The 12,704-nt window shown below is 50.9% G+C and overlaps 1 protein-coding gene across 2 annotated transcripts; it reads left to right on the forward strand.

Moving 5' to 3' along the window:
* The first annotated feature begins 272 nt into the window (after nt 1-272).
* NKX2-1 (NK2 homeobox 1) lies at nt 273-3,382 on the forward strand. 2 transcript variants are annotated; one of them, XM_090271843.1, is made up of 3 exons: nt 273-479; nt 1,169-1,554; nt 2,471-3,382. In XM_090271843.1, exons 1-3 carry the CDS (start codon nt 403-405, stop codon nt 3,205-3,207), a joined length of 1,200 nt encoding a protein of 399 aa, XP_090127969.1. In that variant the 5' UTR covers nt 273-402; the 3' UTR covers nt 3,208-3,382. The 2 variants fall into 2 exon arrangements, with proteins under 2 accessions (XP_090127969.1, XP_090127968.1); XM_090271842.1 differs by lacking the exon at nt 273-479 and having other exon boundaries at nt 677-1,554.
* The last annotated feature ends 9,322 nt before the right edge of the window (nt 3,383-12,704 follow it).

Genomic DNA, 12,704 nt, shown 5'->3' on the forward strand with positions numbered 1-12,704 from the left:
CGTAAATCCCCCTCCAGCCTCCTAGCTCCATCTGCCAGTGATGTGTTTGCCTGGGCCAGGGGGTGGGGGTGGGGAAACGGAACCTCATGCAGGGAGGGGGAGACATGATGCGGGGGAGGGGACCCTGTTCCGCCAAGAAGACCTTGAGCTGGAGGGAAGAACGGCGCGGGGATCTGGGACTGCCTCTCGCCTCACCGGCAGCCGATCCCCTTGCTCAACGCCAGCTGGGAATCTCTCCTGGGTAGAGGGAAAGGGGGCGGGGATCAGAGGTGTCCTTCTGACGGTGGCAGAAGAAGAAGCAGACAGACTGACAGACACGCAGCCCACACTGCGGCCCCAGGGTTCCTCCCCAGACTTGCAAGCTCATTTGGTGGCGACTGGGGCTCAGCGCCGCGAAGCCCAATGTGGTCCGGAGGCAGTGGGAAGGCTCGGGGCTGGGAGGCCGCGGCGGGAGGGAAGAACAGCCCCAGCAGGCTCAGGTGAAACCCCCAACCCAGCCCTTGGCCCCCTCCCTTTAAACACCTGTCTTCGCCTCGGGTAACCCCACCGAACTGGAAACTGGTTCACTTTGTAACTCTGAAAGTTAGTTGCAAAGCAGCATTCACCTTCCTTCCTCACCACCATCCCTCCTCCTCGGCTACTCCCTACCCCACCTCTTGCCCTCCCACTCTCGGTGCCCTCCTCCTTTCCTCCCCCGCCTCACCCTCCCCCGCGCGCCGCCGGCACCCCACAAAATATGGGGGTGGGGGTGTTCGGGGGGAGGTGGAAAGAAATGCTTTGGGTCTCGTCTCTGCCTCTCTCTCTCTCCCTCTTTGAGACCTAAAAATCCTGACAAGTGAAACTTAAAGGTGTTTACCTTGTCATCAGCATGTAAGCTAATTATCTCGGGCCAGATGTAGGCTTCTATTGTCTTGTTGCTTTAGCGCTTACGCCCCGCCTCTGGTAGCTGCCTAAAACCTGGCGCCGGGCTAAAACAAACGCGAGGCAGCCCCCGAGCCTCCACTCAAGCCAATTAAGGCGGACTCGGTCCACTCGGTTACGTGTACATCCAACAAGATCGGCGTTAAGGTAACACCAGAATATTTGGCAGAGGGAGAAAAAAAAAGCAGCGAGTCTTCGCCTTCCCCCTCTCCCTTTTTTTTTTCCCTCCTCTTCCTTCCTCCTCCAGCCGCCGCCGAATCATGTCGATGAGTCCAAAGCACACGACTCCGTTCTCAGTGTCTGACATCTTGAGTCCCCTGGAGGAAAGCTACAAGAAAGTGGGCATGGAGGGCGGCGGCCTTGGGGCTCCGCTGGCGGCTTACAGGCAGGGCCAGGCGGCACCGCCAGCCGCGGCCATGCAGCAGCACGCCGTGGGGCACCACGGTGCGGTCACCGCCGCCTACCACATGACGGCAACAGGGGTGCCCCAGCTCTCGCATTCCGCCATGGGGGGCTACTGCAACGGCAACCTGGGCAACATGAGCGAGCTGCCGCCCTACCAGGACACCATTCGGAACACCGCCTCGGGCCCCGGATGGTACGGCGCGAACCCAGACCCGCGCTTCCCGGCCAGTAAGTGAGGCCGCCCCACGGCGGAGCTGCGTGCTAAGCGCGGGAGGAGCGGGGAGAGCTGCCTGATGGGCACAGCGCCTGCGGGCTGTGCGCAGGGCATCGGGGTCGGCGCCCGCCAACGGCGCCAGGGAGTCGGGCGCGGGAAGTGGGGATTGATTCTTCTTCCTGCTGGGCTTAGGAGCCCAAGAGAAGGCACATAGTATCGGGACCTGGGGGCAGGTGCTGGTATTCGGTGTCTCCCAGATGCGGCCAACTGGCAGCTTTGCTTGGTGCTGGAGACCTCAGAGTGCCGAAGAAGGCGCCTCCCTAACTCAGGGAGTCGGGAAAGCAGGGCGCAGAGAGACGAGGCCTGGCCGGGCGGGAGCTTTCGGTCCAGGGACTCGCTGAGGCGCGGGGTCCGCCTCTCTCCAGTCGAAACAAGCGGGAGGACGCGCAGCTCCAGAGCGGGATCTAAATGGGCCGAGAAAGTGCCGGCACTGGGGCTGACAGGAGAGAGCAGGCAAGAGGCAAAGCGTCTGGGGGCTCTAGCATCTGAACACCTCTATTGCCTAAGCTCCCGAAGTTAGAGTCTTATCGTGGAAACCCACCTCCTGGCCTGGGCCCAGTGCACCGCCCGTGGCCCGTGAACCCCGCGACTCTAGCCAGGGTTGGGTATGAAAGGAACAGCTGTGCTTTTGGGGTGGAGCACTAAGACCGAGGGAGGTAGCAGGGTTTGAGGTGGGAGCTCTCCAGGCAATCCCCTGACGACACGGCCAGGACAGGCGCTGGCGATCCCCGCGGCTGGGCCTCTTAGGGTGAGACGGCCTACGTGAGGAGGGCGCCGTCGGGGCCAGGCCTGGCCAGCCTAGGGCGCAGAAGGGAGAGGTGGCCTGGCCCGGCCTGGCCCCGGCCGACGCTGTGCGTTTGTCGCTTACAGTCTCCCGATTCATGGGCCCGGCGAGCGGCATGAACATGAGCGGCATGGGCGGCCTGGGCTCACTGGGGGACGTGAGCAAGAACATGGCACCGCTGCCAAGTGCACCGCGCCGGAAGCGCCGGGTGCTCTTCTCCCAGGCGCAAGTGTACGAGCTGGAGCGACGCTTCAAACAACAGAAATACCTGTCGGCTCCCGAGCGCGAGCACCTGGCCAGCATGATCCACCTGACACCCACGCAGGTCAAGATCTGGTTCCAGAACCACCGTTACAAAATGAAGCGCCAAGCCAAGGACAAGGCGGCGCAGCAGCAACTACAGCAGGACAGCGGTGGCGGCGGAGGGGGCTCTGGGTGCCCACAGCAGCAACAAGCGCAGCAGCAGTCGCCGCGCCGCGTGGCGGTGCCAGTCCTAGTGAAAGACGGCAAACCCTGCCAGGCGGGCGCTCCGGCGACTGGCACAGCCAGCCTGCAAGGCCACGCGCAACAGCAGGCTCAACAGCAGGCGCAGGCCGCTCAGGCGGCGGCGGCGGCGATCTCAGTGGGCAGCGGCGGTCCCGGCCTGGGTGCACACCCAGGCCATCAGCCGGGCAGCGCGGGCCAGTCTCCGGACCTGGCGCACCATGCCGCCAGCCCCGTGGCGCTGCAGGGCCAGGTCTCCAGCCTGTCCCACCTGAACTCCTCGGGCTCGGACTACAGCACCATGTCCTGCTCCACCTTGCTATATGGTCGGACCTGGTGAGAGGACGCTGGGCTGCACCTTGCCCAGCACCTGCCTCATCGCTTCCCCTCTTGCCCGCCACACACAGCAACCACCCGGCTCTCCAAGGCTTCAGCTTTTCTTAAGAACCTGTCCGGTTTAGATCAAGGGAAAAAAAACCCGAAGGCCAAACTGCTGGACGTCTTTCCTTTTTCTTTTTTCTAAAATTTGAGGGATTTTTTAAAAAAGAAAATAAAAACAACCAAGTGAATCCAATTCTTTAAAGAGCCTTTAAACAGAGAAGGACATCAGAACAACTTTCGGGGTATCTTTTAGGTGATTCAAATAGGTTTCCCACGCTCGGGCGGGGCACAGTTTGGAGAGGGATCTATGCTGGCATGGCTCTGGACTCTAAAGATTGCAAAGTTCGTTCTGGGTACACTGTGCCAGCAAAGTGGACTCACTTGTAAATACCAGAATTTCTTTGAAGGGGAGACAGGGGCTGGAGAGAGGAAAGACACTTCTACAGAACCCACTTGTCAGTGACACAAAGGAAATGCCCCCTCCCAGCAACCTCCGGCTGCCCAGGCTCAGCGTGCAGGCCCTGGCTAAAACTGTTTTATGTTTGATGTGAACTTGTAGCTGTTAAATGCTGTCAAAAGTTGGACTAAATGCCTAGTTTTTAGTAATCTGTACGTTTTTGTTGTAAAAGAAAAAACAAAAAACAGTTCCCATCCCCTGCCCATCATATTTTTTATGGGCACTGACAAATCTGTGTATATTATTTGGCAGTTTGGTATTTGAAGCGTCAGTCTTTTTCTGTTGTAACTTATGTAGATATCTGGTTTAAATATAGTTCCTAAGAAGCTTCTAATAAATTATACAAATTAAAAAGATTCCTTTTCTGATTAAAAACCCACCTTTTGTTTGGTTTTGATCTGGCTTTAAATGACATTTTGGTTGGGGGGGAGCACTCATCAATGGCCAGATGGGATTGAGATTTGAATTGTTCAGGGGCTCAAAGAATCCTGAACTAGCTAAGGAGTCCTGGCCTTCTGCCTCCAAATTGAGTAGAATCAAACCTTGAGCTGTCCTGAGACTTGGCAATAAAGAGGAGAAAAGCTAAACTACTTTCACCAGGAAGGAAAGGAAGAAAGGAAGAGAACTAGAGGACTAGTTTTCAGAGTCAGGCTTCTGTTTTTTGAAACCTCAGAAGTATCTACTGCGGTCTTACACAGCTAAGGCAATAACCCTGAATGAGCAATTATATTTACTGAGCTGATTGACCCTGTAGATTTCAACATCAATCTTTTATTTTTAATCCTGGGCCTACTCTCCTGGGAATTAGAATTCAGTGGGAGGTTGTTTTCCAAAGTGGAAAAGTTGTTACCGGGTTTCCTTTCTACTCTGAAATGGCTATCCCCTCCCAAGGTTGGCCACGGATCCCCACTTCTCAGGGCCTCTCAAGCTTCAGGAGGTGACCGACTGGGCTTCTGGCCTAGGGAGATCCTCCTGCCGCCCCCCGCCCCCCAGGACTTTGGGACCTGGGCTTTTGCCCTTTGTTCTACCCATTTCCATCTCTGGGCTTCTAAATTTTTGTGGTAATGAATCTTTCACTTGTTCCCAACTATCCACCTTTCCTGACCACCTGCTCCCTGTAAAAAAATAAAAATCTTTTATGTTTCTTCCTACCTCTTATTTCCTGGTCTGTTTGATGCCCAGCTGTGGCTGTTGGGGAACTCTTAGGGTTGTCCTGGGGAGGGGAGGAGAAAGTAGTGGTTGTGGACAGAGAGAAATTGTATTCCATAGATTGGCTGTTGTCCTTTCCATGTCACACCTGGATAAACCTGCAAGGAAAAGTGGTCGAGTGGGCTTCGGACAGATGCCCCTCCCAGCACTTTTTCCATAGACCTGAAAGTATTTGAGTGTGGAGGACTGATTCATATTTACCTTGTACTCACTTCTTGTCTAGAATTTCAACTTTTTCCTTTCTTGCTTCTCTTCATCATTACTTCCTCTCTTCTTTTCATTTCATTGAATCTCTCATTTCTCTCCTGACCTCCACCCTCACCCTCCAGTAACTTTTAAGAGAATTTGCCAGGCCTCAGGCCTTGTTCTGTAACCCAAGTCCTCTTTGTTGACCTCCTGGGGACTTCTCTCTGGTGGTGCTTTAGAACTGGGGAGCAGTACAACCTTCCTCCCCAAGAATTCTGGCTGCTGAGATATGTTACCAATACCCAGAAGAGGTTCCTCTGAGTCTCAGAAAGGAAGGTTGGTTGGGTCTATGGATTGTGCTAATTGGGGAATATCTCCTTTTGGAAAACAAGAAAAATATGGGAATTCCAAACACTTGTGCTGGAATGAGCCACAGTGGTCCCAGGACAGGGTGTGTAAGTGGTCAAATTGCCCACCTAAAGCTGGGGAGAGGTTTGGCTCTAAGGTCCCAGTTCCATGAGGGTGGGAGCTTCTAATCAACATGCCCTGTGCACAGCAAAAGCCTGGGTGGGGACAGAATGGACAGTGCCAGACAAATGACCAGGGTGGCTGCTATTCCCAATCTATCCTAGCCCAGAACAGGTTCCTGACAGTCACAGTTTTAATGGGCCATGCTACTCTTAGCCTTATAACCCTTGCATTTGATTGAGCTTCTAACAAATGCATTCCTCTCCTTGCCATCTAGAAAGAGACAGCTTAATTTGAAGTTTGTTTACTTGTCCTGGGGAAAGGTAAATTCAGTCCGTCTGAGAATGGGACTGAGACAAAATAGGGCTTTGGGTTCCACCAGCTCCGGCTCCTGGCCAGGAGATTGTAGCTGCAGGAAGCAGCTCTGGAACCAATTTGAAGTATCTTGGTAGGGAAATAGGTGCACGCTCATCGCAGTGAAAGACCGCAGCCTGGTCTCCCACATCTTGGTCAACCTCTGCGAATCCCATGGTGTCTTCTTCTGGAGTGAACCTCCCCTAGGTCTCCAGCATCTCTGGTTTGGGTCAGTTCTGGACTCCCCTGAGGAAGAAATCAGCCTTTTGGGGATGCTCCTGAAGCAGAAGTACCTGGAAGAGCCAGAAGCTTCCCCACAAGTGGGGGCAACGCAGTTCGCCCTGAGATCGGGGCAAAGCTGAGCACTCCTGCCTAAGCACCCTGCCCATCACTAGGCCCCAGTGGCTTTCAGGGGAGCAGGGGAGATTTTGCAGACAGCATCCCCCCTCTCTCCACCCCACCCCCCCAGCCATGTAAACACGAGGACTTTCTTGAGAGCCCTGGAGAGAGGCTCTAGTGGCTTCGGGGCCTGAAACCCCAGGCTTGGCTTGTTTGATGTTTAGCATCCCAGAGCGGCTCCCCACCCCCGCCCCAGCCTGGGAACCCTGATCAGTTAGTCGGAGAGGCAGGAAAGCAGCCCTCTCAGCTGGCTGGCCAGGGACTGGGCCGGGTTCAGGGGAAGGGAGAAGAGCGGGTCATAGATGCTCGGAGCTGCGCAAAGGGAGCCTGGACTGCCTCCGCCCGCAACAGGGGCAAGAGCGGGTACAGCTGGAGTTCTCAAGGCCAGGAGGCGGTTGGGGGCAGGGAATACTTCAACAGCGGGGTAGTGGCTCTAGGAGAAGGGCTGGCTTGGTGGGAAATAGTTAGCTTGGGGCCTCCCGAGTGAAGTCAAGAGTCAGGCCACAGCCAACTCCGCGGGAAACGCTCCGAGCGCTTATTTCTGGAGTCGGGGAGGCCCGCGCGCACCAGTGCAAAGGGCCTCGCAGGAGGCAGCTCTTCTTGCCACTGCTAGGAATTGGCCTTTGAAAGAGGAATACTTGCTCGGGAGCCCTCCAGCGATTTTAAATCTTCCTGAGGCAGGGTGAAGTCTAGGTCTGGCAGCGAAGTCTGCGATTTTGAAACCCCAGAGAAGAATTCTCAGACTTCAGAGGCTACAACACTCTCCAGCGCCCGCTCACAGGCTGATGGGCGTCGGTGAGGGGCTATCTCCAGGCGCGAGAGCACAAAAGGTAGCGCGAGTCTCTTCTCAGGCGATCGGAGATAAGAGGAAATGAGAGCGGGGTTTTCTGACTTCCAACTCATTAGGGACCAGGTAAGGTCAATGCTTTCTCTATTATGTCTTTATCTTAAAAGCGGGTCAATTTAAGATAAGGGGGGGGGGGGATTCCAGGATCCTGTGAACTGTGCTGATAAAGACTGACTCCTTTTCTGAACTAAAAGCAAGCCAGACAGACCATTCATTTTCCATAAACAAGTGAGTTGTGAGAAGCTGCCGTGAATTCTGATCAAATGTCCCCATTCTAAACATCACCCCTCCCCCAAATTATTAGCAGGGGAGCAGAGTGAGCAGGAATATTATTTGTGGAGAACTAGAAAGCTTGCTGGGAAATGTGAATCTGAGATGATACTGCTCTTAGGCATGGTTTGCTGGCTTGTTTGTTTCAAATGCGGCTTTCTTTGGGAACGGAAAGAAAGTGAGAGACATGGGTATTGAGAGAGATGAGGCTGAATGCTTTCCTTGCACAGCCAGGTCCCTATAAGAGAGACGGGACACCACCTTCCTCTGGGCCTCCCACTCCGCCTTGGCTGGTGTGCTTGTGGTTCTGCAATGGTATTCTTGCAGCTTCAGGCCACCCTCTGTGGAGTCCAAGTTGGGCTCCTTACTCAACTTGCAGTGAAGAGTTTTCTGGTGCCTCTTTGGCCAGTAAGGTTCTGGAAGGAGTGCCCTATCCCGAGTCAACATCCGTGATGAGCTTGTCCACCCAAGTGGCTGGAGGAATTGTGTAGGAGTGGGACTACAGGAAATACTATGTTTTATTGAAGTGGGGAGGAGGGTCTGCATGCCTCCCCCCATGAAGTTGTGTTTCTAAACTTTTCCTGATTATTCTCAAAGGAATAGAGGAGGAGCAGGCTCAGCGACTTGACAGCACAGCCTTTGCCTCATTTGAAGCCATAGCTGAAGTGGCTGGCTACATTTCCCTCTGACAGTAACCTAATGCCCTACTTGGAAGGCATCTAGAAATGGCCTCAGACTCCTCATTTGATAATATTCCCCATTTGCTCTCTGCTTCCTAAACATGTATTGTCTCTGTTATTACAAATTGCAACAGTTTTGGAAAGTGTGAGGTTTAAATTCATGTTTCTGTTTTATTTCTTTTTGAGTCACTTGCAGGACATGGCAATACAATCAGTCACTATTAGTGCTCTGCTTGGAATGGAAAGAAACATTTAAAAAATTGCAGGCGAAAGACTTTCTAAAAGATTACTTTTTTATTTAACATAACAATGGCATCTAATTCTGTTTACTCTGTATGTAAGTACAAGTGTTTGCATACAGATACCTGTCTGTATATGTATCAGGCAAGTACATGCATACATGTATCTAATATGTCTTTTATAATAGACTTAAAAATTTATTATAGGAGTGTCTTAAAACAGAATCTTAGAGAACCTGTTAGATGCAAGAAAGTTGAACACCTTCATTACATCAATTAAGATGTCACATGAAACCCAATTTCCCTTAAAAACCAAGAAAACAAAAACTTTCCTTAGTTTTGCCAACTTTAAATTGGAACATTAAGTTATCTTCACATGAAACTGGCGAATTAATTACATTGTAAGGAAATATTAAAATTTATTCTTAAAGGAAATAAAATTGTTCCCTGAGACACACAGTTTTAGATAAGACTTCTTGAAGCAATCTATAACAAAAATTGTTATCATTTGCTGCACCTACATTACCCACTAATAAAAATGTTAATATAAATCTTTTGTTATTATTGCCAGTTAACAAAAACAAATACTAATGTTTCTGACCATTGTTTGTAGAACTCCCTGCCCCCCATTCTGGCTTTCACAGAGCAGTAGAAATAAGAGGGAAGGTCTATGAGTGCAGTTCAACAAGAAAAAGACAAACTTTTCCTTCTCCCTTATCCTATTTCATATATTTCCAGGAATCTTGTCTTTGATTGCCAGGCTGTTGGTGCAGTGTCATGCACTGCATTTCTAGGGATTATGATGATTATTGCTATAGTGTCATTTCTACAAAATCAAAGATGTCAGGCCACATGAAAAGTGCCTTTGATACCATTCCCCAGTCACGAAGTCTCTTCGTAGCCTATCTGGGGGAAATCACAAAGAACAGCAGGGGCTCTACATTGCCTAGCACTCTCCCTCTCAATGCTGCTGCTTGAAGGTGTCCTCAGCTTTAGGAAAACAAGGGTTTATTTAGTCTGTGTGCCACTGACTCACCTGATCTCCCCAGAACACACAGGGCTGAGTGTATGCGCATGGACGCAAACCTGGAAATTACAATAATGACAAAAAGAGGACTGAGAACTGGTGCCTCTAAGCTAGCTGCTCACTCTGTTCTAACCTAGGAGACCAGCTCAATGGTTTAACATATCTGGCTATATTTGTGTATAGAGTAAGCCCTGCAAGTTAAGGTCCTGTGGCACCTCCACTTCCACCCAAAGCACTAGTATTCTAAACAGACTTGGAGCGGCAGGCTCTTTCAGAGCAGACGCTGAAGCTTCAGAGGATTAAACCCCTCTCCTTGCCTAGCCACTCCACGGTGCCTTGAGGTCTGCAAGGGTGGGGACTAAGGCGGGAGGGTGGGGGTGGTAAGCAGGGCATGATGGCTTCACCCTTCCCTTCTGAGTGTGTTTCAGAAAGAATTGCAGCCCTTCACCACAGGCATGCACAGAGCATACATCCCCATCTCCAGCCAAGGCTAGATGTTGTAGCTTGTTCATTACTACTCACCAACCTGCCATATTACCTGAAATGTTGACTGTTGCTCCCTGGTAGGACTGCTGAGGCTGAAGCCTGAGTGTGGTAAACTTTGGTAGTGCTGCAGTCTATCATACCCACAACTCACACGGCAGGCAAAGCTCAGATACCAGTCTGCACATCACATAGGCTTCATACTGAAATCAAACAGGAGAACCTTGGGAAATATTGAATAAAAATGTCACCTATCCACAGCCATAATCTAGCACTACATAGGAACAAAGAGAAAATCTTTGATATCTGTGGTAACATATAAGCACGTTCACTGCATCTCTAACAGTTGACATTAACCTTCCTGTATGAACTGTTTTCCAACAACTGCAATGCCACACCAATCCAAATTAGTTGTTAAAAACTCTCGACATGGCTAAATACTTAGGTTTTGTTGGTTGGGTGTCTATGAAAGCTGGGAGTTTGTGTGTATGTGGTTTTGCTCATTGGTAAGACAAGAGAGGAAAGGAGAGAGGATTGGAAAGGAAGGAGGGAGGGAGAGAGGGAGGGAGGGAAGGGAGGGAGGACAGTGCCTAGTGAAAGTGTGTGGGATTCTGCTGGTGTTTTTGGCACAGCTGAGTCGTGCTAGTTATACCTTGTCTTTGGGTTGAAGTGTGGGGCAGAGTGGGAGAATGTATGGTGTGTGTGGTGTTTCGGGAGTGATGCTAGTGGGGATAGCCGGGGAGCCTGCTGGGAAGCAGTGTGCGTAGCATTTATTTGCCTTGGGCCAGTAATACAATGGGAACTTAATTATCTAGCTGAAACATGCTCGAACAGCAAAAAGTTGCAAAATAGATCGACCTCCCTAAGAAGAGAAGGAGCTGGTTACTGAGGTCTGCAGCCATCATCCTTTTTTCAATACATTTTAAACAAGAGGATCTAGGGAGTGATTCCGATTCAATACACATAATCAGTTTGCAAGTCTTATTTCCATTTGAAAACAGGGCCATTTGCAATCATAAGAGCTGGACACACTGAAAGATAGATACCGGGCGCTTTGCGAGCAGATGAGGGGCGACAGAATCTGCAGGCAAGCACTAAATATTTTCTTCAAGCCTCAGAGCTATGCATCAATCTTTAGTCCTGTTGTATTATGAATCGAATATTCCTGTTGAATATATAACTTAATTGCTTAGAAAATTTAGACTCCAAGGTTGAAGGTGGAAAAAAACCGGCAAGAAAGGTGAGAGAGAAACCACGTTTGTGCTTCTCCTGGACACTAGTTAAGAGTCATTTAGAGAAGAGTGCATAGGTACAGAATTTGATGGAAAAGTCAAACTTCTTTCTAAAAGAAGAACCGCCTGAAGAGTTTGTCCGGGACTAAAATTCGCGGGTTGAAGCCACGAAGCCCTGTCTAGGTGTGGCGGGGGCCAGCAGGGCGTTCTCTGGCTGGGGCTCAAGGCTTCGACCAAAGCCCATTGGCCGGCACCACGGCCTCCCAGTGGCGCCGCCGAAGACTTGGGGATCCCTTGCGGACCCACAGTTTCAAATTGGTTGTCATGAGGCTCAGCTATAAGTGTGGGCACTGAAAATTTCCAGCTATTTTCTGGTCTTGCGTCATAGAAAGCTTTGGTTTTCAGGACCTGGAGAAGCAGCTGTCTGGGACCTCTCCCTTTCTGTCTAGGATTTCTGCACTCCACACCGCCCTCCGGCTCCCCTCCAACCTGGATCCAAGGCCGCTCCCCCACTTTCTCGGCCTTCCCCCCACATCCAGCGCGCGGGCTCACTATCTGCTCCCACCTAGCCTCCCCCACCTCTAACTTAGACCGGTGGGTCATTTTTCATCTGGTTTCACTCCAGCAACTACCTGGGCTCCCAACGCCTGCCCACCGTGCCCTCAATCCCTGGTATGGAGACCATACCAGGAAGTCTGGTGTGCAGATGAGTAGAAATTTCCTGTGAATTTCGATGCCAGAATATATAGATACCCATTCACTGGGTTTTGACAGTGATCCAAACCCTAACTTGAAGGAATTTTTAAAACAATCTTAAAACACAATATTTGAAAAAATCAAATCAAATAAACGTACCGCTGCTGCTTCCCTGACGAGTTTTCCTAAGAAAAGGGGAAATTTTGTCTCTCCCCCAATACCAACATCTAACGAACTTTCTAGTTGTTTGAGATTCAACCTAATAAACAGTGTGTGCTCAATGCCCATTCCACTTTAATTTTGAAAGGGAAAATTTTATTAACCTTAAATTGGTGCTTCCTGGACAGGCATTGTGTTTTTACACATCCTTGCAAAGCATTTTTGGCCTCTGGGAAGATTCAGGAGAACCCAAAAATGAAATGGGGGAGCATGTGTGTGAGAGAATAGGGGTGGAGGGATTCTGCACAAGTCTGCAGGATTACTCAATTTTCTGCAAAACTTGTCCTAAAAGCCCTGATGGTCTCTTTAAAGAGATGTTAAATTATAGCAACCACAAAGATCTAAACACATCACACACACACACACACACACACACACACCAGCTGTAAACTCTAAATGTTGCTCTTCTCTAGAGCCCATCCTCTGGATAAACAAGAGTGGTACTGAGGCACTAACTCACCCTGAGCCAAGTGGGAAAGGGCAGGCCTCCTGCATTCTGGGAGGACAGAATTACTAGAACCGAAAGGAGTGAGAATGAGGGTGGGACCAATAGCACCCAATCAGCTAGGGTGAAGGGGAGCTAGCTCACCCACCTTAGGACAGGGCCCCAGCCTAGGCTTGGCTGGGTAGACAGAGGGGGTGCACAGGAATGTGCCCCAGAGCAGCAGAGAGCCAGAGCAGGCTTTCAAG

The sequence above is a fragment of the Furipterus horrens genome, unplaced genomic scaffold (assembly GCF_987537825.1).
Source record: "Furipterus horrens unplaced genomic scaffold, mFurHor1.1.pri manual_scaffold_3, whole genome shotgun sequence".
Lineage (NCBI taxonomy): Eukaryota > Metazoa > Chordata > Mammalia > Chiroptera > Furipteridae > Furipterus > Furipterus horrens.